The sequence below is a fragment of the Durio zibethinus genome, chromosome 9, assembly GCF_047325235.1.
Source record: "Durio zibethinus cultivar Kanyao isolate XHJ-2024 chromosome 9, ASM4732523v1, whole genome shotgun sequence".
Taxonomy (NCBI): Eukaryota; Viridiplantae; Streptophyta; class Magnoliopsida; order Malvales; family Malvaceae; genus Durio; species Durio zibethinus.
In genome coordinates, this window is record NC_143170.1 from 3542101 (window position 1) to 3568228 (window position 26128).

The 26128-nt window shown below is 34.3% G+C and overlaps 4 protein-coding genes, 1 long non-coding RNA gene and 1 pseudogene across 7 annotated transcripts; 2 read left to right on the forward strand and 4 right to left on the reverse strand.

The window, feature by feature from the left end:
* On the reverse strand, window positions 1–4043 carry LOC111315659 (1-aminocyclopropane-1-carboxylate synthase-like). Its single transcript, XM_022917559.2, has 4 exons — window positions 3665–4043; window positions 3434–3565; window positions 3174–3334; window positions 1–1420 (listed from the first exon to the last, which is right to left on the reverse strand). The coding sequence occupies exons 1-4, from the start codon at window positions 3809–3811 to the stop codon at window positions 430–432; spliced, it is 1431 nt and encodes a 476-aa protein (XP_022773294.2). The 5' UTR covers window positions 3812–4043; the 3' UTR covers window positions 1–429.
* A 4138-nt stretch (window positions 4044–8181) lies between these two features.
* On the reverse strand, window positions 8182–10397 carry LOC111306901 (2-C-methyl-D-erythritol 2,4-cyclodiphosphate synthase, chloroplastic-like; annotated as a pseudogene). Its single transcript, XR_016345026.1, has 3 exons — window positions 9946–10397; window positions 9574–9704; window positions 8182–8530 (listed from the first exon to the last, which is right to left on the reverse strand). The product of XR_016345026.1 is annotated as a 2-C-methyl-D-erythritol 2,4-cyclodiphosphate synthase, chloroplastic-like (transcript).
* Window positions 10398–10438: 41 nt separating this feature from the next.
* LOC111306907 (DET1- and DDB1-associated protein 1-like) lies at window positions 10439–14416 on the reverse strand. 2 transcript variants are annotated; one of them, XM_022904922.2, is made up of 4 exons: window positions 13939–14386; window positions 12647–12707; window positions 11747–11808; window positions 11094–11597 (listed from the first exon to the last, which is right to left on the reverse strand). In XM_022904922.2, exons 1-4 carry the CDS (start codon window positions 14020–14022, stop codon window positions 11520–11522), a joined length of 285 nt encoding a protein of 94 aa, XP_022760657.2. In that variant the 5' UTR covers window positions 14023–14386; the 3' UTR covers window positions 11094–11519. The 2 variants fall into 2 exon arrangements, with proteins under 2 accessions (XP_022760648.1, XP_022760657.2); XM_022904913.2 differs by having other exon boundaries at window positions 10439–11808; window positions 13939–14416.
* Window positions 14417–14989: 573 nt separating this feature from the next.
* LOC111306919 (G-patch domain-containing protein 1-like) lies at window positions 14990–18579 on the forward strand. The gene is made up of 11 exons (XM_022904951.2): window positions 14990–15152; window positions 15237–15321; window positions 15397–15473; window positions 15557–15584; window positions 15673–15763; window positions 15872–15938; window positions 16731–16827; window positions 17165–17343; window positions 17742–17969; window positions 18043–18159; window positions 18285–18579. Exons 1-11 carry the CDS (start codon window positions 15075–15077, stop codon window positions 18348–18350), a joined length of 1113 nt encoding a protein of 370 aa, XP_022760686.2. The 5' UTR covers window positions 14990–15074; the 3' UTR covers window positions 18351–18579.
* A 93-nt stretch (window positions 18580–18672) lies between these two features.
* LOC111302477 (uncharacterized) lies at window positions 18673–22018 on the reverse strand. The gene is made up of 3 exons (XR_016345027.1): window positions 21343–22018; window positions 18904–21259; window positions 18673–18795 (listed from the first exon to the last, which is right to left on the reverse strand). It is a non-coding gene; the product is annotated as an uncharacterized LOC111302477 (long non-coding RNA).
* Window positions 22019–23172: 1154 nt separating this feature from the next.
* LOC111306933 (putative WRKY transcription factor 29) lies at window positions 23173–24620 on the forward strand. The gene is made up of 3 exons (XM_022904973.2): window positions 23173–23705; window positions 23814–23930; window positions 24051–24620. The coding sequence occupies exons 1-3, from the start codon at window positions 23341–23343 to the stop codon at window positions 24505–24507; spliced, it is 939 nt and encodes a 312-aa protein (XP_022760708.1). The 5' UTR covers window positions 23173–23340; the 3' UTR covers window positions 24508–24620.
* Window positions 24621–26128: the final 1508 nt, after the last annotated feature.

A 26128-nucleotide genomic window follows, 5' to 3' on the forward strand; every position in this document is an offset into this window, starting at 1 on the left:
TTCAAGAAATAATCCTTCATTTTACACATTGAATGGGTACACCATGTTACAAATTCAGAACTTAAGACATTTTTTGTGGCAGTGTTCTAATAAACCAAAGAAAACAACCAACAATGGTATACATGTGCAAGGACAGTGCTAACCAACATTGAACTTTCCTGATCACTTTGCACTTTTGCATTTGAGGAAAGACAAAAAATTACAATTGTTGAAGAAACAGGATAGTGATGCATGAATCCATGGAGTCCCATGTGATGGAGAGCCTCCACCAAAAGGATCATGCATGGGTTATCTCCATGAGAAAGAATGCAGCAGATTATTCTCTAATTTACAAAACCCAACTAAAAGTAAAGTTTCTAAATTGGAAAAAGGAAAGAAAGATTCAACCTTTTCGTAGTAGTGTGTAGTGGGGAAAAGCCATCGTTCAGCTCAAGTCCTTGTTCGGACGAGGGGTGATTGAGGTAATGGAGAGTGAGGAGACATGATGCCGGGTGACATGAAATCATCCTTTCTTCGAGAAAAGCTGAGTTTAAGGCTGCTTCGCCTGCATAGTTTGTTAGGAGGAACCACGGCCTCATTGTTATTAAGCATAAAGGTTCTAATTCTCGACAAAGCAACATCCATGGTGTTATCATCCATGTTAGCAAAGCAAACCCTGAACCAACCTGGCTCATGGCAATGGAAAGAAGAACCAGGGGAAACATTGAGCTTAACTTCATGGATTATCACCTGCCACAAATCCATTTCTGCTTCAAATGTCTTCTCTTTAAGGAGCTTACGCAGATCCATCCATATAAACAGGCCAGCATTGCTCTTCAAAGAACCAATACCAACTTGAGAAAGACGCCAAGTGAAATACTTGTGCCTTTTGAGTAACTGCTCTTTGCTTTTCACAATGAAGTTATCAACAAAACCATCATCAGATAGCATTGATGCAATTAAATGCTGAGTTTGTGAGGACACCAGTCCAAAGCTGGACATTTTGCGGGCACAGCTCAGCACTGCATCATTGTACGAGTAGACAATGCCAACCCTGAAGCCAGGGAACCCCATATCCTTCGAAAGGCTATAGACAATGTGGATGAGATCACGGTTACATTCGACTTCCTCTATAATCTCAGAAATACTAACGAACTCAGGCTCCATGAAAACTGTGGCAGCATAAATCTCATCACCGATCAGGTGTATGTTCTTTTCGTTTATGAAGCTTACAATACTCTTCAAAGTCTCTCTATCCAAGATAGTACCCAATGGATTTGATGGATTGGTTATGAGCAAACCCTTGACTCTGAGGTTAGCTTCTTGTGCTTTTCCATATGCAGCTTCCAAGGCATTTCTAGTGATCTTGAAATTATTGGAACTCTCACAAATGACTGGAACAAGTTCAACGCCTGTTCTCCACCTCAAGTCACGATCAAATCTGCAAAGAGATGCCAAATATTTGAGTAAACTAGGAACTAATTACACCATGAAATTGCAAAGTAATGAAATCACTTTTCAATTTCTAAATTGCTTGAATTAGTCATTCCATTTAAGCCTTAGTCCCATTTGTTATCTGTTTTCCTTTATAGCATCTTAAGTGTCTTTCATGCATCCAGCTATTATGCTACAGAGTTAGGTCTATGAGAAATGAATGACAAGCAGACTGATTCTAATGAAAATGACTACTCAACTTTCTAAGAGTATTACTGTCCCACTCAGGTTGACGAGCCTCATGTTTATAAGAAATGGTTTTTTTTTTTTTTTGCTAAAAATTAGCAAGAACTGTTGAATTATTGTCCTCCGCCCTCTATACAAGGTTCTGAAGTTTTCCTATATCTTTTAAAGAGGGTCTCTGTACTTGATAATAACTTTTATCTATACACAGATGGGCCAAGAGCTTAAAAGTTTTCGACATAAAAAAAACAAAGAGAGAATGTTGCTTTCATGATACTCGTCGGTGAAACGTATGTGCATAGAAGAAAACTTGATGCCAACAAATTTGTTTTCCTTTTTAAGGTATTGTTTAGCACGAAGGGATCACTCAAAAAATCCTGATTTATGCATAGCAATCATATTATTATATTTGATAACCATTTAGTAATCTTACGTGATAGTAATCTTGAATCATTAAAAATGATTAGATTATTTCTTTGAAAGTGATTTAATTTTCATTCGAAAATGTAAAAAACTTTTATCATTGGGATAAAATGATATATAAAATTAATAATAGTAAATATTTTACTTATTTAATATGTAAACTAAAAGCTTTTTTTTTAAAAAATTAATTGTAATTATTTTATATTATAACTTTTATATTTTCAAACTAATATTTATTGTAACAAGTTCAAAAATATTTTATGTGATTTTTTAAATTTTTTTTAAATTTATTCATAATATAATCTTTTGATTTTAATATATTAATTTATTTTCTAATTCAAAATTTTGTTTACATAATTTATACTATAAAAACTAATTTTCTATCAATAAATATATTTTTAATTTAATAATTTAATTATATTTACTATGAAGTAAATAAAATATTACTAATATTTAATATATAAATTATTATATTTAAATAATATTAAAACCATTAACTTGTGTAACTATGACAAGGTGCATGGTTATTTTGGTATTTCAAATAAAATAATATTTAATTTTTAATAATATCAAATATAATAATATTTAATTACTAAAAATTAATGATTTTTAATCAAATAAAATGATTTTCGATCACCAGAGATAAAATTACTTTTACAATAAAATCATCTCGGTGATGAAATTATTATAATGATCTTAAAAATGATGCGAATGCTATAGAAGAAGAAAAAATGGAGGAAGAGAGTACCGATTTAACCAGACTCCATCCCCCTTTGAATCAATCCCAGGCGGCGACATTGCCACATTTGACATTACTGCTAAGTTGACCAAACTTAGTTCTATTAAACTAATCTTAGCCATCATTTAATTGTGAATTAGAATTTCCTTCCTCTTTCTCGTTACTATCCATGCGTGCGTGGGTTTGGGGACAAAGGTCAAGGTTGGTCATTGCAAGGGTGAAGAAAAAACTCAAACTCAAGTTAAGCAATTCAAATTTGGGCTCTTGTATGCATCTAATTTCCATTTTCTTATCATTTTTTTTAAAGGAAAAAACCGAAAAAGGAAAATTAAGAAGAAAATGTCTGATGCATTACCCGGGGTAATAAGGAGTGGGAACCAGAATTGCTTCACCAGGATCTGCCAAGCAAAAGGCAACCATCTCATGAGCTCCGGTTGCTCCACCGCTCATAACAATGCGGTCTGGGTCAAATTCTACTCTATCTCCCCTCACTTTCGCCATAAAATTTGCAACAGCCTGTGGTGAAAGTACACAATTTTCATTAGTCAGTGTTAATTAATGTGATCAATCAATAAATTGAAGCAGATGCAAAAATTCTGTTATAGTTTGCCATACCCGTCTGAACTTGGGCATTCCATGGTAATCCTGGAAAAGTGCTGTCTCCTTGAATTTGCTTACACCTTCTCCATTGCAGAGGGAGGCTTCTGGGTGTTCCATGAGCCACTTTTCGATGAAGTCAAAGCAAAGCTGGAGAAGTAAAGAGCAGGAAACTATCAGTTTCTTTCTATCAGAGCCCAGAAAATAGAAAGTGATCTTACTACAAAATTCCGGGAGAATTGAATTTACCAGATTCTCAGCAAGACCCATCTGAATGACTCCATCTCGTCTGTCTGTGAGATGAAAAGGATTTTTCTCGAATGCCTTCCATCCATCGAAGTAAGCAGAGTTTTCACCGTGACCATTGCCAGTTGCAATCTTAGACATGCCAGCCATTTTTTCCTGCTTGAGAAAATTCTTTTTTTCAAGTTCAAAGAATGAAGATTAGCTTTGGAGAAGCAAACACGTCGTTACAAAGAAAGAACAGATTAGCTTTGGTGAGAGTGCAGGAATTGCTTTGAGTTATTGTGGGTTGTAATGCTGCTATTTATAGTGTTGATTACATCTGCATAAAGTCTATGATGGCTGGGATCTATCTGAGAGAATTAGAAAGTTCCATGAAGGAGGAAGACTATTGACAGGATTTTTGCGATTTTTTATAATCATTTTTAACATTAAATTTGCTGTTAGTGTTTAGAAAATTAAAAGAATCTCCTTACAAAAAAGAGACGACATGGCCATCAATTAAGTTAATACAGCTTCACAACGTGATGGTGACAGATGAGATGAACTATTAGTGGGCGAAAAAATTTGAAGTAAATAGATTGTTTAGTTTTTTGGATCATGATAAGATGTATTATATATAATAATTTAAGTTAAATGATTATAAGTTATGCATTCGAGATGAACTCAATAAATGATTATTAATAAAATTTGAATTTAAAATTTTTTTTTATAAAAAAAATGATCGAATCAATCATTTATTGGTAATGAGAAGTATTATTATTAGTATATTTTTGAGGATTGAATCAACGTTTTAAAAACATATAACTTATTAACTCATAGTAATTGCTTTCAAATTAAATGTAAACAACATTCCCTAAAGTACATCTTTTGTGTTTTTTCTGACTAAAGAAATCTTGTCATTTAAAGGATAAAAATATTTTCCTTGTTTCTGATATGCAATTATTATTGTTCTCTGAATTCTACAAACAGGTTGAAAAAAGATTATCAGTTCCCGAACACGGTAGCGTGTCATGGTATACAATAGTAACTCACTCCAAAGTCACCGACTAACTTTACTACATCAGACATCAAAATTCGATGAACCAAAACCGTCCCATGCGATTATAGTGCTACTTTCATATGGTAACATTTTCATCTTTTGGCTTGCTATGTGACAGTGGCATGTTCCATTTTTCATATGTCAAGCATGGACCACGAAACAACTTAGCTCTGAGAGTAAGTGTGACGGGGCAGGGTTATGCAGCCTACGACCTGGCTCGATCAAAGAATTGCAGACGACTAGGCAAGTCAATTGGTGCGGTCCTCTCAACCCTTTGCACCTTTTCCAGTAATTAGTGGTTAAAGACTTAAACGAATGAAAGTTTTTCATGGACTTTGAAGATTGAAAAACAAGGTTAGTGGAGTGGACACTTCTAGAACATTGCTTGTAAACCAGGATAGAGTCTAAATCTGTAGTAAGTGTACCGACATAAGGGAGGTATACTGGTTCATAGCTAATAACTAAAGCATATAAATGGATGTCCCGTAACCACCGACTATTAATTTATTGGAAATTTAAAGAGACCGACTTCACTTAGCTCAATCAATTCAGTAGGAGGTCTCAATCTGCTTACCTGCTATGGCCCTTCTATAGAATAATTCAACTCTCTCTTTGGCCCTATTTTATAAATGCTAGTTTATGTTGCTCAGGAAGTGCAACCAGAGAGGCAGCAGCAGCATTGGGAAGCAACTGTGGAATCAATCCGGTTTGCTCTGAGATATGCATTGACTTCCTTTTTTAATCCCCCCGGTTGTCCTTTTTAGAACAGTTGGATTACACAAACTAAGATAATGCTTTTATATCCGTTTTGATGCTTAATCTTTTATAAAGGAAGATTTGATCAATATATTTTATTGTATTATTACCTGATTAATTAGTAAATTACGTCTTAATTCTTTGGTAAAATTAGCTTGTTTTTCAAAACTTAATTTCTTTTGTTTATACAACTATCTAAAAAATTATCATTTAATACATTTAAATTTCAAATTTTAATATATATAATTTTTTATTTTATTCTCGTACTCCGACTTTTTTATATACAAAAAATTAGCGTGCTTCCTCCGTCTACTTTAGTCTTTTTCTCCAACTTGGTCGAAGGTGTCTCCTTCAAAGAGCAATGTATGACAAAATTAGAATAACAAGAAGACAGAAATATTATTGGAGGCTTCTAACTTTTTTTTTAATTAAAATTGAAAGTATATAAATTATTTAATCTTTTAATAATAATTTAAAATAAATAATTATAAATAATATATTCGAAATGATTTCAACAAATAATTATTATTAAAATTCAGATTTAAAATCTCTTCGTCAATATGATGGCTTCTAACTTGGTTACAAACTTCGTCAGCTTCAGGGGAGGCTGAGTGGAGGTCTTCCCCTGAGATTTTCACGGTCAGAGACTGATCGTATGGGAAGTTTGAAGCCTTCATAGGTGTCCAATTCGATCCACTTGTTTAACTTACTCTTTCAGGTTAAGATGAAAGCTTGTCATTCGTCGTTTAGAAAGTCAAAACATTTGATTGGCTAAGAGCAGCGTTGAAAATTCTGATCCGGTACAATAACACTTTGGCAACCCGGATAGTCAGTGACAAATAGTCTGACTCTGACCTAGTAAATGCGGTCTACCTTCAAAGCCTAACTCGAAGAACGTTTTTCTGGGTTTATTAGTGATCCTCAACTCCAGAAACCAGTAGTCCTTAATGAATTATAGAAAAATAATTTAACACCAAAAGATAATCTTTGAATTATAATAATCATTAAACATGATATTTAAATTTTAAAAATTTTTAATGTAATACTTAAATTATGAACTTATTAATTAATATTATACTCATTTTTAATGTATTTAACTTTACATAATAACACGTAATAAAATAAATAATCATTCAAATATCAACTTAATTAATATATTTATAATTTAAATATCATATTAAAATTTTTTAATATTTGGATATTAAATTAAATATTTCATTATAATTAATCTTTCACAGATTATCTTGATATGATATATAAATAAATGAGAATCATGTTGGAATTTCATGAGAAAAATAAGTTAATTGCCCGCGGCCAGAGACGTCTAAAGTTGGTTTTTATGTCTTCTACTTTGACCTGATCAAAACTCAATTGTTCAACAAAACATCAAAGAATCCCGGAAAGAAAAAGACTTTTATTCCCCTTGTAGTTTTCGTGTTGAGAAATGCAGCAAACAATATTTGAAAAGAGTGAACTTACCAATCTTTATTCAATAATCATGTGAAATTCATGGCAGCCATGTATTTGATGATTCGATGTGAAACTTGAGAATGATTATTTAAAGTAAAGAAAAAAAAAAAAACTGGTAAATTAACTAAAGTTGAACACGTGAAGGCAGCCATTGGCACTTTAATGCAGCAGAAAGTAGGCATTGAACACGGAAATTGGAAAACTGCAGAACATAAATTTTTACTATTAATTTGACCATGGTATGTTTCAAGTTGAGTCTTTGACAAACTTAGTATAACAATGACCAATATGGAGATGGTAGCCTGTTAAAACTAACCAGCACTTTATTGTTCTAGTTGTTCAGGTGAACTGGGCCAACCAAATACATTAAGCTGTCAAATATAGCAATACCATATCGATGACGGTATACAATTGCCATACTTTGAGGGACCTATATTCACTTCCTCATATGTAGGGCAATAGTATGTGCAGAATACTTTGATTTTCGCCAAGGCTGTCAACCTTCTAGTGTGTTCATTCGATCGATTCAATTAATTTTGAATCGAATTATTTAAAACCAAATTAATCGAATTAAAATGGTTCGATAGATTAATTTGATTAAAACCGAATTATGACCACCTTGGGTTGGCTTCTAACAGCTCAGACCAGTTGGCTTTGATAGCCTCCTTGTGTGGGCTCATTTTTGGTCTTTGAAGAATTAAGGTGGCATCTAAGTTTCCAATCTCATAACCTGCCTCATGCATGAGTCTCACATGAAATAAACCATGTTGCAGAAAATGAGCATGAGTAATCTAAACAGTCTGAACAGCCAAAATTGAGTATGTTTCCTAGAATGGAAGATATAAACAATGATGGCCTAGCATGACTAACTTGAGCAGAGTGCATACTGCACAAGGGAAAAAAAATTCCCAGACAAATTATTCCTACTCATTTTATTTTTAAATAATACTCTTAAGGGTTTCTCTCTGATTGTGCCTAGCACATTGATATGTAAAAACTTAGTCAGGGAGTTCTTCAAATGATATACACATTTAGTTATTTGCTACTCATTTCTAAGATCTGAATTCAGTGGAAAGGGAACAGATATCTCTTTCCTGAATTAAATCAGTTAAGGGGTCATCCACATCTATAGTTATAAAAAACCATGGTTTTCATATATTCCCCTACTTTCTAGTTTGTTTTGACTTGCCAGTTTGTTAATCATTCTTCCTTTTGCCAGTCCTACAAACAATTTAGGGTTGGCAATCTCACATTAAGTTAAAAATTTTAGAATGCCAAACAGCTAAATCCTTGAGAAGAAAGTGACAGTAAAAGATTTGGATGAGAAGAGGGATTGGGGGAACATTTTAATGATTTAGTCTCTTCTCTGACTGATGCAGTATACATGCAAATTCAGGTTCAGCAAGGATCCCTCCACTATTTATATATACAGAAAACCACATGCGAATTTCTAGGTGAAACATTTAGCATAAGATGTTTAGCATTTCACTTTACAGCCTACATTGACATCACCGTATAGCATCACAAAGTAGATTCCGTTTCCAACCACAAACAAGTTAGGCTGTTTTGAAGAAAGGTTCATTGCATCATGGTTGGTAAAGTCACTGTCAAATAAAGCATCAAAGTTTTTACAGAAGCAATATCATACCAGATACAGTGCTTTTAAAAGCAAAAAAACGTTTATTAATTTATATAACTTAAGTAAAACATCATGTTTACAAGGTGCATCTGCATATAGAATCACTTTTGCAGGTTAGATAGAATATAAGGATATATAGAGTTTTTTTCAGTTACATACATGCACGTGCCATACTAGTTCTAACATTCCGTAATAAAAACTTAATCCAATTTCCTACCATAAAAAAGTTAAGCTGTTTCAAAGGAAGAATCATAGCCTGTTAGGTTCATTGTATCAAATAAAGTACAAGGTTCATTGCATCGAGGTTGGGAAGTCACTATCAAAGTTAAAGCATCAGAGTTTTGCTCTAATACAGCAGTATAATACGCACTTCTCCACTGCTCAAGACAGCAGACATCTATTAATTTGATTTGCTAACGCATCCAAGACAAATTACCAAAAGCTTCGAACTAGCAGACACAATTTTGGTTTCTAAGCAGATAGAAATTAACCAGCCATGCCCCTCAAGAGATCAACAAGTAGTGCTATATCATATATGGGTTGCTACAAAGACTGGCTATGCAGTCCAACCCACTCCAGGAGTTTCTTTTCATTTTTTTTTCCTTATTAACAAGGCTGAAAAGGATATTTCATAAAATTTTAATACTTATATGGTGTGTCAAAGTACACTAGTGCAGCCTATAACTTTCAGTCTCGTTTATGTTTTCCTTGCTTAACCATGCACCTGAGCTAAATAATTGCATTTAGTCTCTTTTTGGTACTCACAATACTGTGGTTCGGTATCCCCATCCGAACACTTTCCATCTAAGCTAAGGCCAGATTTCAAATAGAAGTTTCAGAGTATGGCAATGAACCAGTCTTTTCTTTGTTTCCTCTGTTTTTAAGGTAACCAGCAATGAACCAGTCAAAGGCTCAAAGCATCCACGGGAAAATAAACACCCCAAAAAATTAAATAAATAAAACAAATTTCTCAAAATTACCCAGAATCTACACTAAAGAAATACTCACAGCTTCTTTGATGAAGACCGAAGATGCAGCTCCTTTCCACTTGGGATCAGAGTCTGGAAGTATCTGCCCTATATGAGGAAGCCCTAAAGCTCCCAGTATTTCATCCACAACACAATGAAGTAGCACATCTCCTGCAACATATCGATCTCCATATGGTTAGCATCAAAAGCAAATTGTGGAAATTTTAAACAAATAATACAACCAAGAAATAAAGATTTCGAGATAACATCAGAGAAATTTTATAAATTAAAACTATCCAAATGCAAGAAATCAAAAGAAATAAAAAGTATGGCGTTGATGTCGGGGAGAAAAATAAATGGGGAAAAATTTCAGAAATTAAAAAAAATAGGAAAAAGGGAATGAGAAAAATACCATCAGAATGAGCCTCACAGCCTCTATCACGAGGAATATCAATCCCACCAATGATCAGAGGGTAGCCAGGCTCCCATCGATGCAGGTAGAAGCCATGGCTCTAAACGGCAAAGACTTAGAAGGTTTGTTGAAGGTGGTGGGTCCATCGACTGCAACTGAAGTAGCAGCTGGTGAAATTGAAGCTCGAAGAGTGAAAGATGAAGAAGATGACAATGGTACGACATTATTATGATGTCTGGCGGTTGAGATAAGAGGATTAGGCAACAAAATGGACCTGATTGAGATTGTTTTGGAGGTGGGTTTTGCTGGAATTGGAGAACAACCGTAAGACTGAGTGGCCATAGCCGTTGAAATTTTGTCCTTTTTTTCTTTTTTTAATATATAATATTATACACATGGATACGAGGAGAAATTTTGAATTTCACATAAAAAATAAAAAAAAAATTATTAAAGTATATAAGATTTCATATCATCTCTTTTTTGTGAGGTGTTTTTGTAAGATAAAACCCTGAAATCAAGAGATCAGAATAGATAATATCTTACAAGGGTGTGAATCCTAACAGTTAAGTTGATCTGAAACGTTCGATGAATGGATATCCGAGTCTTGGAGCCGCGTGGGTCGGAGCTTAAGTCGTGACCTGTGGTATCAGAATCAACTCTAAACCATTTGATCCACGTCAACCACTTCGAAAGGGATAGACAGAATGATCAATTTTTTCGTTAGATCTTATGAGGTCTTTTTTATAAAATAAAATCGTGAGATCATAAGAATAAAACAGACAATACTTCTGAATCTTAAAATCATGCGAATCGAAACTTAAGTGTCAATCCATGACACACGCACGAACCAAACAATTTCATTCATTATTTTACTTTTCAACCAGTGGTGCCAAGAACTCCGGCTAGTGGCCCATTTCCAATGTTTTTATCGATGATTCATGTTAGTGTAATCACAGCCATTGCAATCCACCTACCCCATGAATACGAGTCCCAAATGCTCAAGTAATTTTTAGAAGAGCCTTTTCCAATAAATTGCTTAGGTCAGTTCGGTGCCAACCTTGAAACTTGAGAGTTGGGATCATAAATAAACCTAATTTTACTTCCTGAAACATGAATGGTTATCTTATGTCTGTCCGTGAAACCAGACAGGGAAAACCTTCAATTTGTATGACCGTAACAGGAAAAAAAAACTAACTTCATAATCAGGTTTACCAAACCAGACAACACAAAAATGTATATGATTTCAGTTAAAACATAAAGCCCCAAGAGCCCCAAGTAACATTTTCAAACGTGTGATTACCTAGAGATTCAATTGTGCACATCACTTTTAAGATGAAATCTTGAATACTTAAACCAGCATACAAGGATTTAGCATTTCAGCAATTCAGCCATACCATTGCCACATGGAATGAATACCAAGAAGAGAATGTAGAACTAAGCATAACACCTTTTGTTACTATGATAACCCCAGCTATTAGTTTGATTTATACACAAAATGTACAAGTATGGCATCCCGGTTTACGAGAATAAACAGAGACATGAGCACTAAGAAACAAAAGAAAATCTCATTATGACTATGAGGTGGAAGCCCTAGGTTGCTTGCATCCATGCTCTGGTATTAGATGTTCAGTGGCAGCTCTCTTTGATCTCAACTGCAATAGGAAAAGCACTAAGAAACTACATGACATATCCACACAGCCAGTCTCAAAGTGCATGCATGTGTCCGTGACTTTCTATCTGTGACTATGAAATTATTTGTATGCAGTGTTATAGCATGAAAAATCATAAACAAGTTACTAACCTTCTCCTCAGAACACTGATAGAAGTTTCTAATTAGTATATTTTTGGCCTCAGTAGTTATAACTGTTAAAAGTGTTTGAAAGGTCAGTTACAAATAAAGAAAATGCTTACAGGTCAATTAAAAAAATTATTCATAACAAAAAGTCATTAATTTAAGTCAATGAGCTGTGGCATTTTGCACCAGGATGCAATTTCAATCGGTAGTGCCTTTATATTGGTAGCACAGGTAGTTCAGAAAACACATACAAATAATATTCTCAACATTTTCATTCCAATTGATAAACTTCAAACAACAATTTCAATCTTGTATGCAACCAATCATTTTAAATTCTGATTAGAAAATATCCACTCTTTGTAGATATCAAAACAGAACTGAGAGACAATGAACAATTCCATATAAGTAATCTATGACATTTAGATTACTGAAGAGGGAAACAAAGAAGGTAAATCAATTCCACCATTTCAGAGGAAGATAATAGAAAGTATGTAACAAATAGTAGCAGTGGCATGCATCAAGTGATGCATAAAAATCAATTTCTCAATCCATTACCATTTATTTAAAGCCCATTTGTCAAGACAATACCATTTTTCCAGCTAAATTATATCATATCAAGTTCCAATTCAGAAATCTCTACATACTTTTCCAGCACTTGATGCTTTCAAAAATAAGTCAACATTCAACATCCTAGAAGGTATAACAGCCAAATAATTACCACACCATTTGACTCGCATTATAAAAATATATTATCACTATGTGGATAAAGCCTGAAAGAATTCTCCAAGCAAAGGTTACCATATTGTCACCACAGACAGTTTAAAGTGCCAAGAATATCTCACTTTCACTGAGAAAGAAATATTGTTTCAGAAGTAAAACAAGAAGAAAGAAATATCTGCTCAATACCTTGATCGGGTGGTGGAAGAGTCCGGCTATGAGTAGGGTGGTAGGTGGCAGGTATCATTTTCTAGCCAAAAAGAAAAAGTTACACTATAAAAGATAAGTGCAATCAATTCTTAACATGACTGAAAAATGAGGAGAAGCTTTTTGTGCTCCTAAAATGTTCAAGCAAAGTAACAAACCATACACGTGAAGTCAGTGTAATTTTGTTAAAGACCAACCCATGAGAGCAAAAAGACTAATCTCTCATAAACCGTTCATTTAAAAACAACATAGGAGCTCAATATGAACTCCATGCAATAGCATAGATCTCACATGCTAAAATAGCTCAAAATGATAAAGGGGAAGGAGAAAATTGCTCTATACCATTTGAACCATTAGACTATTCTATGCTTAATCAGAAATCTTATAACAGGTAAGCAAGGAACCACTGCAAACTATTGAAACTAAAGATAGATTACATAAATACGTCTAAATTCCCACACAAAAACAAACTATCAACTACTGTCTTAGCTAAAACATAGAATTTCGTGACCATTGTTAAGAACCAGTGCTAAGAACCAAAACTACCAAGAACACAACAAGATCTGGAAAGCTTCTAAAGCATAAACTTAAAGTCTTAGTAGTTTTTGAAGCTGATATTGACTAGCAGCAGACAAAATCACAAGCTCGCGAAGAATAGTTACCGCCCATCTTAAGGAAACTCCCATCATTATCCCGTGCAATAAAGCATTTCCGGGCTAATGCTTGTGTTGTATAAAGATCTTTGTCATTTTAGCAAACAGATAATAACAAGCATTAGCATTACTTGGATGCTTCACACATAAACATCACCATATTACACTCCATTTCATCAGATTAATCAACATCCTAATAATAAATGTATCTGGCAATGCAAACAATAAAATCACTAAAGGGTAAAATACCAGAGTTGGAATTCCATGAATCATTTAAACCGTATAAACCAGGAAGCAAATATATTCTTTTGTAACCACAAACGCCTTTATCCAAAAAGCTTCTGACAACTAACTGGTTATATATGGACAACAGCATTAAGGTCCAAATTCAGAAAAATTACTTGATAGAATCCAGTAAATATATCTGAGGTAAACCCAGAAACCTACTCATAAAAAATGTAACAAATTTTCAGTACTCATGTAAACTGCACATCGGGATTTATTACAATAGCATGACAGCTGAAACAAACAACTTGTTCAGATCAAACCCAGAAATAAAATTCCTATGTTACGTATTTCGGAAAGTGAGGTTGGGTTAAAAAGGATTGTGGGGATACTTACAGAAGGATTAGAAGGATCGGAGGGACGAAGCTGGCTGAAGTTGTGGGGGTCAAATGACGGCAGGTCACCGAGCATAGACCCCATTGGAAAAGAAAAAATGCTCGTTTTCGGCCTGCACCCAAAAATCTCTGCAGACTAGCTAGAGAGATATGAGATAAAATGATAGAGAAACCACGACAAAGCCTACCCCGGTTTTAGAATGAGCCTTGTTTATGCCAGTGCTGGATGATTATCAGTAAATTGACGTTAATATATATATGCAATAAAGCATTAGCTTAAGCATCCAATCCATTTAGGCAGTGATCTCTTTTGTCTGTCCCACTCACACCCCACCTGTTTTTCCCATATTTTCATTGTTCTTCCATGCCAAGTAGACATATATAAACTTGCTCTACAATGAGATTTGTATTGTAAATTTCTAACCTCTTATATGGATAAGGATCACTATCCACAGTAGGAAAATGATGTTTGAATAAATAACTATGACTTTTCTTTTTAATTTGTTTTTCTACAAACAAATGACCTTAATTGCACTTGCATATGTCAGGATCAAGGTACATGATTTTCTATATACATACATATATATATATATATATGTCAGTCATGAACATTTTATTTTTTCAATGTAATGATGAAAATCATTAATGGAGTTAGCATATGAAAGTTAATTAGAACCGTTGATTAGTTGAAATCAAAGAGTTTTGGTTTTTGGTTAGTAGACACTTTGACAGTGCTGAAGAAACGACGCCGTTCATATGAATACTACGCCCGATAGGTGAAATATCAACCGTTAGGAAGCGAATGCCAAAGCCTTTCTTTTTGGGCCAATAAAGCGAATGCCGAAGTGGATACTGGAAACAGAATAAGCGGCTTACAACCATCAGGTCAGCCACGCATCATTACGTTATTAAAAGGGAACCACAATCCAACCCTGTAACTATCACACCATAATTAAATATCCACCGCCAGATCTTCGCGTGTCCACTGAACTCCAACTATCTCGAAGCACCACATATCCCCTCACTTCCACCTAGGTTTTTTTCCTCCCTCTTAAACCTTTTTCTCTCAACCTTCTTTAAAACGCGGCTCAGAATTGTCGGCGGCGTAGCAGAGGGGAACAAAAAGAAGAGGCAAACATGGCCGCACCTGAAGCTCCACTCTGCTACGTCGGCATCGCTCGCCAATCTGCTGCTTTTCGACTCATGAAGCAAATGGTACGGATCCATATGTACTTATATTTTGTATGTATAAGCGTATTTGTAATTTGTAATTATTTGTTGTTTGGGTGGCCTGGTTAGGGATGGGAGGAAGGAGAAGGGCTTGGCAAAGATAAACAAGGGATCAAAGGTTACGTTAGAGTTAAAAACAAACAGGACACTACTGGTTCGTTTCTCTTTGCTTTCTTTTTTTTTTTTAATTTTAAAAATGGATTTTTATTTTTGACAATATATGGAGCAGGTGTTGGATTAGACAAGCCGAATCCGTGGGCTTTCGATACTGCTCAGTTTGATAGTATTCTCAAAAGGTTGAAAGTGGTGAGTATTTGATTCTTAATTTTATTGTCTTTGATTTGGCCAATAAAGTGTTCAATTTGATTCAATGCTCTTTTTTTTTTTAGGAGCAAGCAACGCAAAACAATGATGAAGGTATGATTGATGCAAAAAGAAAAATGAATCTCATTTTATACGTAGTAGAAGATTATTGATTGAGAAGTAAGTTAATTTTACTGAACAGCTGACAATGATGAAAATCAAGTAGAAGCCAAGATGGATGTGTCTAATGACACGGAAGAACAAGTTGTCAAGGCTACCCGACCACAGGGAAGGTTGGTGCGCTTGTTTCATGTTTGTTTGTTACTCTATTTTTAGTGATCGGAGATTTTTGGTGATTATTTATGTTGTTTGTTGTTGTTTTTACTTTCTTTGGTTCTTAGATATAAGAAAAGAGAGAGAGGGAAGCTTGTGCATGCATATTCTTCAAAGGATCTTGAAGGAATTTTTGTAAGTTCGAAACCTTCATCATGTCTTCATTAAAGTTATTTATTCTGTCAAAAATACTTGTTTGAAGCTGTGGCAATCATGCCTTCTTTTATATATATATATATATATATATATATATATTTCAGTATGTAATTCTTTTTTGTCCCCCAGTGTCCTCTTCAAGGTACAAAATAATTTTATATTACATCAGATCAAACTGTAACATGTCCTGTGTTTGGTTTGAAATGTGTTCACTTGTCATTGATTATTCAAATTTGATGTTTTAATAATGCCCAATTTACTCAACAAGATTTTCCTGGTGTAGAAAATACATGAGAGCTCAAGTAAAAGGTAAATCTTGAATATTTATGTTTTCTTGGGTGTGTTTGTAAGTCTAATTGTCAGTATAATTTTATATACTCGATCAATTTGTTAATTGTTTCATATTAGCACAAGAGAAAGAAACCATTTTACCTTCACCATTGAGTCTCTCAACTTTTTAAACAAATTCTAGATGTCTCTACATGAGTTAGAAAGGTGGAAACGCAAAGCACTTGTGAAACATGGTGATTCAGTAATAGATAGTTCTTATGTTTCGGTTAAATGCTAAATGATCTTACAACTTCATATGGAAATTGAAATGGTCATTAGAAATTAGTCTTTATGTTTTGTTTGATAGAATTATCAGATCCTTTTTTTCAGAAATATATTTTTCCCTTGTAAATAGTGTTTGATTTGATGCATTTTTGACATTTACTAGTATTTTTGGTTTAAACAATCACTGTATATTTACCCATGCATGCTTTGCAATAGGCCAAAAAGGGTGAGGAGTCATCACCGGCAAATCCTGATGTGGGTGGTGAAATGGAGTTGATAGAGACAACTGAAACTCAGGATTTTCCCACTGAAGGTAAATACTACAAATTCATTGACAGCAGACACTGATAGTAACTTTAATTCATACTGAAAACCTTGGGGTGAATTCTTGCAGTAAGTTTATGTGCTATTACATTATATTGTTCAGAAACTTTTGCTTAGTCTTTATGGTCTATGCGGTAAATATTGAAGAAGGAAAGCCAGACCAGACTTTTTATTTAGATTTTATGTTACCTTCTACCTGAAGACCTATTATAGTCCTTTTGCTGGAAAATGATATTCTTGGCCTCTTTCTGTAACTTGCTTGCTATTTGCTGGCTGCAACTGTCTGCTGTTGGTCATTTCTGATATAACTTTGCTCTTTGTTACAGGAAACAAAGCTGAAAGTGTTTCTCCAGAATGGTGGGGCCATAAATTTGGATTTGTTTCTGGAGGTTTTCTGGGAGAATCTACCAGAAAGAAATCAATAAAAGCTGGAGAGTCTAAAAATTTAACTGAGAGAACTGTATTTTTCGAAGATGACCAAGAGAATCTCTACAAACTCGTGCAAGTATGTCTCTTCTCCATTTTTTTAAAATGTGCTAAAGTTATTTGTATGATGAAGAGAACAATTATAATTTTCCTTTTAATTTAACCTTTGATCTGAAGATGAGAAACAATAACAAGTCTCATCAATGTGTAATATTTTAATTGATTATTCTGCATACTTTTGTTGTATGTGAATTTAATAGTGTTGGGGACTGGGAGATTAAGGCTTTGTTTTGGTAGAAAGGATGGAAAACTTGTTAATCGTTAAAATTCTTAACCACATTCCCACTTTATAGCTTAACCATTAGATTAACAAGTTTTATATCCTTACTCCTTTCCATCATCTCTACTAAGCGAAGCCTGAAGCAGCTGAATAGCATGTTAGATAAGTAATATTTGTCTTTTATCCCAAAATTTCAGGATAAAGCCACAACTGGAAAGCAAGGCCTAGGCATTAAAGATCGACCAAAGAAAATAGCCGGAGTTCACTTTCAGGGGAAAAGAACTTCATTTAGTGATAGTGATGATGAGAATGCTGATGATTTTGGTCTTCCAGCAAAACGAATGCATGACAACGCATTAGAAATGGAGAGAGCTAATGAACCAAAATTGAAGTTGAAAAAGCTGTGTAAACAGCTTCTTCGTCAGGTACTTGATCTAAAATGCAAGCTGTTTAAAATCGTGTTTCAATCTGTAATTAGTAGTTATCTGCCTATTTCAGGTACCTGGTGAGTCATTAAAACTAAAACGACTAAAAGTTCTTGTTGATAAACAGTCATCCTCAGTTTTTTCCAACTATTCTTCAAAGAAAGAGGCTCTTGCCTACTTGAAACGAAAGGTGACTGTATTTTCTGATTAGTTTAGTACTATGAAACTTCGTTTCCTTTTTGGTAGAAGAAAATGGCTTCATCTCTTCATTGCTTTCTGGTTCTGAATTCTGCCATTTCTTTCATTTGGCAACAGCTTGAAGGCAGTAGCAAGTTTTCCGTGGAGGGACAGCGGGTGAGTCTTACATCAAGAAGCGGCTAAATAAATTTTGATACGGATCTGATATTCTTTTAGCTACCAGTATATACTGAGACTGAATTAGTGCATTTATATGCCTTGCATTCATTTTTTGTAGCGGCCAGTATATTTTTTGAAATTTGTTCTTCATTTGTTAAGAGTTATGAGAGTTGCATGGACGACAACAGGCATGCTGGAAATACTAAAAAAATTTCATAGAATTGTCAAAGGCATTGGATATTTGTACCTTGTATATCTCACCTTGCATTTCCTCCTGTTTTTATCAGTGATTGAATTTCGAGGCATGATTCTTCTCCGACAATGCCTACTGTCATTAGATGTAATTGCCTTGTACAATTTTCTTTGCTATATACATCACCAAGTAGTCGTATCCGTGAAAATATAGAGCTTCGAAGTCTACTATCTGACCATTCTGCATCATTAGTGCCAACTCTTCCCTGTTATTCTCCTGATGAACACCATTTTAACTCTTAAAATATGGAGATGCTAGGTTATATACCAACTTCCTAGAAGGATATTGAGAACATGAACTAGGGATGGATGTAGACTACTGCACCTGCATGATTTCTGAGGAAATCAAGCTTTTAGCGATTTGAAGGTCCCGTGGCTTTACCGGAGCTAAAGATTGGTCAGGTATCAGTTGTAGATCATCGCCTCGCAGTCCCAACCACGTAACGTTGCAAGCTGAATGGTGCATAGAAAACAATTTCGGTTTATATCTTAAACAAGGAGAAAACAGGTGCAAATTGGCTTGACTGCAGGAAAGTACCCTATCTTTATGCCTCTAGGCCCTTCCCTAAGCTTCGAAACTTGTAGGTAGACAATATAGCTAATCCGGCTGGATACCTATAGAGGTTCAAGTTTGAAGCTCATCAGTGTCAATGGTGCACAGCTATTGCTGTTCTCAATTTCATGAATGAAGAATTCGTGTGCGAGTAGGATAAGTGTAAGGGGCATATACAAAGAGTCATCTCAAACAAAAGAAAATTGTGCTGAAACCAGTTTATTAGAGGTCGGTATCTACAGGAGATCCATACCAGTCAACTAGTGCTAAAATTGGCAAATCAGGAAAAGCCCGACTCATTTGGTGAAGAAGAAATCTATAGGCATTCAAGGTTGGTGATTACAATGAAAAATCCAAATGACAACAGGCTTAAGCTAGAAAATGGTTAAAGCAAATTCATGAAACTAGTTGAATTCGCAAACACTATTGGTACCTTGTGGGTATATCTGGATAACCTTTTGCTGTGAGAAGAATGCTTGGATCCTGGTTAAATGCACGATCCTCTACCAATCGCTGAAATATTGCATGCTTCAAAACAGAATCATGTCGAATGCTGTTTAATTGGATGTAGAAATCATATATTCATAATGACGTCTGATTGGATTTCAATGTAGAAAATCAACTTTTCTACCACAATAATATATAGCGAGTATCTTTCCGTTAGAAAATAGTTCATATGTGAGTAAAAAATCTTACATTACTAAAAAATCTGAATAAAATATTTTATATATACATAAATAACCTAAGAACTTAATAGTTTAAATTTTTGGGATCAAGTAGTGTCCAACATATATGTATAGATTCTCTAATGTCCTCCTATGAACTTCAAGTGTAATTTATCTTTTCAATAAGTGATATCAGAGCCAAAAATCACGAGTTCTAAAAATTACGGGTTCAAATCACAGTTGTGTTACTAAAGTGGAAATTGTTGGTAGATCATAGATTGAAGGAGCATTGAAATAACTTAGGTGATAAGGTTGAGTGCTGTGAATGAGGTATTAATAGGACTTACTCGTCGCATGGGGAGCTGAGGTAAGACTTATTAGAACTTACAAACATCATTAGAAAATCTGAATAAAATGTTTTATATAAGCATGAATGATTTAAGAACTCAAAAACCTAATAAACTCAAATGATGTCCAATATGCATATATGAGTTCCAGGTGTGGTTTATCTCTCCAACACTTTCTTCGTAACCAAGCTCTCTAACAATTTCGGATCATCTGAAATTGCTTATACAGAAGACTCACAAGCAGAAAAATCCACAGCCTCTTGGTTTGGTTCCTGTCACATGGTCCATAAACAAGAAATCACTCACATGTGCATGTACATCATAACATTAGAAAACAAAAGAAGCAAGTGGCCTATGAAATTTGATGAATTCTTTTCCCAAACAAGATTGATGAAATTGAAGTGCCTGCAGCAAGAAAGGCCCAGCAACAAGTCCTCTGCTAGATGCCATGATTCCTATTTCCTAGACAGGAACGGCTGCAACGAAGCGATGCTACAACATCTTTGGCACAAAGTTCTCAGTTATTTCAACCATTAAAAAGAAACTTAATAAGAAAAAAAAACCCCTTCATATTGAACATAAACATCTTCTGAAATCATTAGTATTATTATAAACGAGTGAGAACTCAGTGAAGTGACCTTAGATTGTCCTATTGACCTGCAATTGAGATGAGAAGTAATCTGGTGAATCACAAAGCAACTTGTAAAAGAGTTCCCTCTGCGTAACTCGCTTCTTTTGAATCAGAATCTCAAAGCATATCTCCATAACCTTCCACACTTCATTTTTAGTAGGGATAACATCAAGAACCGATTAAATTTTAAAACAAAAGAATAAAAGAATAAAAAGGAGCGTTGGACCTCATCAATGATCTTGTACTGAAGGAGTGAGACAGAAAAATCCACGAAACATCAGTCAAGGTCCCTTCACTCACGCTGCTATTACTCGATTTCCTATTGATATCGTAGTTGCAAAAAGAAAAGAAAACAACTCAAATTTCCCACAAACCAAACAAAGAGAAAATTTATAGTTACCAGAGAAAGATCGGGCATAGCAGGATCAGGAGAGCACAAAGATCTTGAGGAAATTGAAGATGGCTACTTCGATTCTGGCTCGAACCTGAAAGAGAGATTCCGATCTTTTAAGACAAACGAAACAGGGTCAAATCAATAACTGATATATGATCAAGGAAGAAGGATTACCTCGTGAGGAGGGAAGATGTCGGCGTAACAGAGATGTTGATCGGAGAAGAATTTCATGGAGTATTTGTTGAAACCGTCCGTTGTTTTTGTTGATTCTGAGGAAGTGGCGGGAAATGAGTTCTGAGTTTTTTATTTCCCGTGTATGCTTAAGGTCAGGCTTGATGGGCTCCTTGAGTTAGCATTCAAGGCCTATTACTTTCGGGCTCGCATCAATTGGGCTTTGTCCACAACAATTGCTGTAAGCGTCGCAAATGCTTACCTCATTGTAGAAAAAGAAACAAAATCTTACAGTATTAAAAGCCAATTTCAAATATGAAAAAAATATATATATTTTATATTTCGCGTGGGAATACAAATTAAAATAGGATAAATTTTATATTTTACACGTGTATAATATTAAATAGATACAACATAAATAAATAATATAAAACATTATTAAAACACTATTTTAAGAGTTTATTACGTGAATTTCTCGTCAAACGTCGGTTGCCAATTTGAGATATGGCCCTTTTTCCTCAAACTTGACCGGTGAAAGGGGAAAAAATCCATTATTTTAATATTTTATATATAAAAATTAGTGCTTATCACATAAAGAAGGAATATAGCCAGCAGGAAATGTTGAATCGAAACCAGACCAAGACTTGGAGAATCATCCGGTTTCGTGTATTCAGTTTGGTTTTCCCAATTGCCAGAAATTTCCCCCTCCTTTCCGCGTGGTACAGTCCCCAAAGACTAAAACAAACAGCTTTCAAGATTTTTCATTTTTCAAACTTTTCTAGGTTGTAGCTTCCTAGGAAAATGATGTAGAATCTCAACTGGGAGGATGAAGTTGTTGACAAAAGTGACCAAAAAAATGTTCTTATGAGAAGTAGTAGTGGAAGTAGTGGCCCTTTTTGTGGTCCGAAAAGCCTCCATTCTTTTGAGTTTTCCTTCAGTTCACGTAATGATTTGTTTCTTTATTTTTTCTTCAATATTATGTTCATAGCTAAAGGCCCATAAGCCTATATGTGCATAATCTTTTACAGGCTACAAATGAAGTATTAACAGATCTGTTTGCACTTTGCAAGTTGCAGAATGAAGACAGATACTGATCATATATATACTCCATAGTTTATTGCTTGACTTTGAATTTTTCATCTTGGCCCCAGTTATGATCCGTTAGCAATTGTTTTATATGAACAAGAATTGGCAGGACATATAAGCTGATGAATTCTATAAACAGGACCACAATGGAAAGAGAGGTTGTTGGGCTTAAATTAAAGACGAGGCTATGGTTTCATATGGGGACCAACCATGGCAATGCCCTAGCTCTAAACTGGAGACATATGGGGTATGTGATATAGTCATTCTGATCATAATAATTATAAGATTTCCAAGTTTGGATATCTATATTGCTTTGGTAAAATTTCTGGAAAAGTTTGATGCTCAATTATAAAAATATTTCTGCCTAAAATTTTATCTTCCTACGAACCATCTTATCAGATAAGTTCAAGTTGTTGAAAAGGAAAGTGACAGGTTTATCAGCGTTCATGATAAGTGAATTAAATAACATATATTAATACATAGTACATCCACCATTTTCAAGTGATTATTTATCAGAGATGAATTCATAGAAAACTGCTTTAGCATTTAGCAAATGCGGCAGCCTGTTTGTTTCCCCCCGACTGAAGTGAAATTGTATTCAACATTTTCACAAGTGAAAACTGTACAAAATGCTGAATATATTATCTTTCCTAAAACTATAACTATTTGACTTTTCAAAAAGTCAACTCAGTGGAAATGCAAAAACCTAACTTACAGAATTGCTGCTTAATTTCAAGTAAACAAATCTTTTCTCTTTCTCACCATTATATAGACAAAGGCCCGGATTTAGATTTTCTCTCATATCTCTTTATCACAAATCCCTAACAGATCTCAAGTCACCACCACTGTTTGTTCTCTTCTAGTTTTCCTTTCTATCTCTCCTATTTTTCATATATGGAATAAGAACAATTGTTGATGAGCGAATTCTACATGGAGAACTGGGATTTGCAAGCAGTAGTTGGAGGAAGCAGCAATGGTGCCTGTATCCCCGACATGGAAGACCCACCATATAGTTTTGATCCTTGGAGTTTTCAACAAGAAGACCTTATGAGTTTCCCAGAAATTTTTGGAACAAACCCTACAATTTTAGATGAATTGGAGGAACTTTACAAGCCTTTTTATCCTGAGTTGAATCCATATTCCACACAAACCATCATTACCAGTTCCCTACCAGTCCCTCAAGATGTGGACGAACAAGAGAATCAAAAAGGGCAGCAATCTGTTTCTCAGCCTGCTATTTCTGGTACAAATAATGAATCAGTCAAACCTAAAAGATCCAGGTTTGTAAATTCGTGCTTATGTTTACAAAGTAAGAATTTCATAATTGGAAACCCGAAGTTTATTCTGGTTAATTAAACAATTGATGTTGAAAAGTTCACATATTTCAGCCGGAGGAATCAACAAAATAGAGTGGTGCAGCATGTAACAGCTGATGGTCTATCATCGGATATATGGGCTTGGAGAAAATATGGACAAAAACCCATCAAGGGTTCACCATATCCAAGGTAAAAATCTCTCTTCCCATTTTCAATTTTGCTTTGGTATCAAAGTTAGATAGTTTGAAGGGTAGTTTTGATCTTCATGTCATTGAATAAACTTGTTTGCTTGGTTGAATGGAAAAACAGGAGCTATTACAGGTGCAGCAGCTCAAAAGGATGTTTGGCAAGAAAGCAAGTAGAGCGTAGCTGTTCGGATCCTCGAATCTTTATCATAACCTACACGGCTGAGCACAGCCATGGCTACCCAACTCGCCGAAGCGCGCTTGCTGGAAGCACTCGCAGCAAGTCATCATCAGGAGTAACTAAAATTCTTGCCAACAAAAAAGAACCCCATGAAGCAGCAGAAACAGTTATTTCTCCAACAACCATTAAAGATGAGTCCGTGCAACAAGAGTGCATAAAAATGGAGGAATTACAAATGCTTGAAGATGGTGATGATCAAAGGGACAAAATTCTCACGCCAGACATAATGTTGAGTGACGAACTAGTTCAAAGCTTAGAGAATTTTGAGGGTCTCTTTCCAGACCAATTTCCCGATTTGTCTCATGAATTATGGTCCATGAATGAATTTGCAGCCTCTTAGGTAGCTAGACCGGGCACAAAGCCAGCCATGTAACAAGAAAATTGCACTTCTCTAAGAGGCACCACGTTTTTTTGCTTGGTTTTGTTTATATAACCTTTCTTTTGGCACTTTCAGTTCCTGTAATCCATCTTCTTGCAAGAGGTTGCAAGTATAATAGTGATAAAAAAAACTAGATTTATGCATAAAAAATATTTTTTTTGGTTACACTAAATGAAATGGAAATATTGTTGGCAATAAATAAATAAATGGAATTAATTACAACAAAAAATTTATGGATTAGATATAGAATCCATACCACCAACCAAGCAATTCCATTTAGCCCACCAGACACGTCTTGACAGTAGATAGTATTTGTATAGTTTTACTTGTCGTGTCCAAGTCTAAGGTTTGATTTAAACATTAATTTCGTTCTTATATTTCTTAAAGTGTCAATTAAGTCCAAAAGTTTAATGTGCATTGATTAAATCTTTAGTTACTTATGTGAGAATTGTTGAATTACATCAAATATTTGATCATTACATGCTCCCAAATTTTTTTTTTTTTTTTTTTAAAGATGTCTCAATAAAAAAAAAATGAACCCTTATTTATAAATCATATTCTAATCCTTGATTCTTAACGATAATATTTTCTCCTTCAACACACATCATCAACTTTTTTGTTATAAAATAAAAAATGTAATTTTGCATATATTTATGTGATTAAAACATTGAAGTGAGTGAACGCATGGGATTTTGAATTACTGGTTAGATAGACTAAGGGAAGAGAAATTAAAAGATAAAAAAAAAAAAAAGAAAGAAAACACCAAAATTTGCCTAGGGTTTGAGAGGAGGTGGCCGAAATTTGAAACCTAGCTTGATAATTTAGAACCAATCTGTAGTCAACATGACGAAAACAAAAGGAAATGAGCTACAGTAAATGTTGAATGTCAAGAAAATCAGAGTTGACCAATTTTACAGTTGCTTATAATTTTAATTCGCAATTAGTGTCGGTTAATTTAATTATTCCCTACTTTGACGAACTTTAAGAAATTTTTTTTTTTTAATTTTGGTATATATAATATTAAATTTTTATCTTTTTATGAATTTGATGTTCATAATTTTTAAAGATAAAAATAAAAAATTATAAAAATTTTAGAATATAAAAAACAATAGATTTAAGGATTAAAAAAATATAATTTTAAAACCTAAAAAAAAAGAAAAAAATTGGAAAGAAGGAATATTTTATTAGGAATACCCAATTAAGCTAAAACCAACTTGCAATATATTTCTCGGAAAACTTTTTTCGTGCAAAAATAATGCAGAAATTATCCGCGCCCCACCTGACCTAATTGAAAACAACAGTTAAAAAAAATATAATAATATTATTTAAATAGGATAAGCTTTTCTTGGAGGCATCCAGCATGCTTTTGTATATTGTGTCATCCGCAGTTTATTCTATGATGATTCTTCTTCCATCATTTCTATCAATTATGTTTAACTTTTTCCGTACGAACTCGAGCAAACCGGAAATCTTGCACATTTTTATATACAATCATGTAATTCTAGTTCTTCACGGTTTGGTTATTGATGATTAGATACAGTTGGCTTTGACTTTTTAATTTTTGGCTTATGATTTGGTTTGA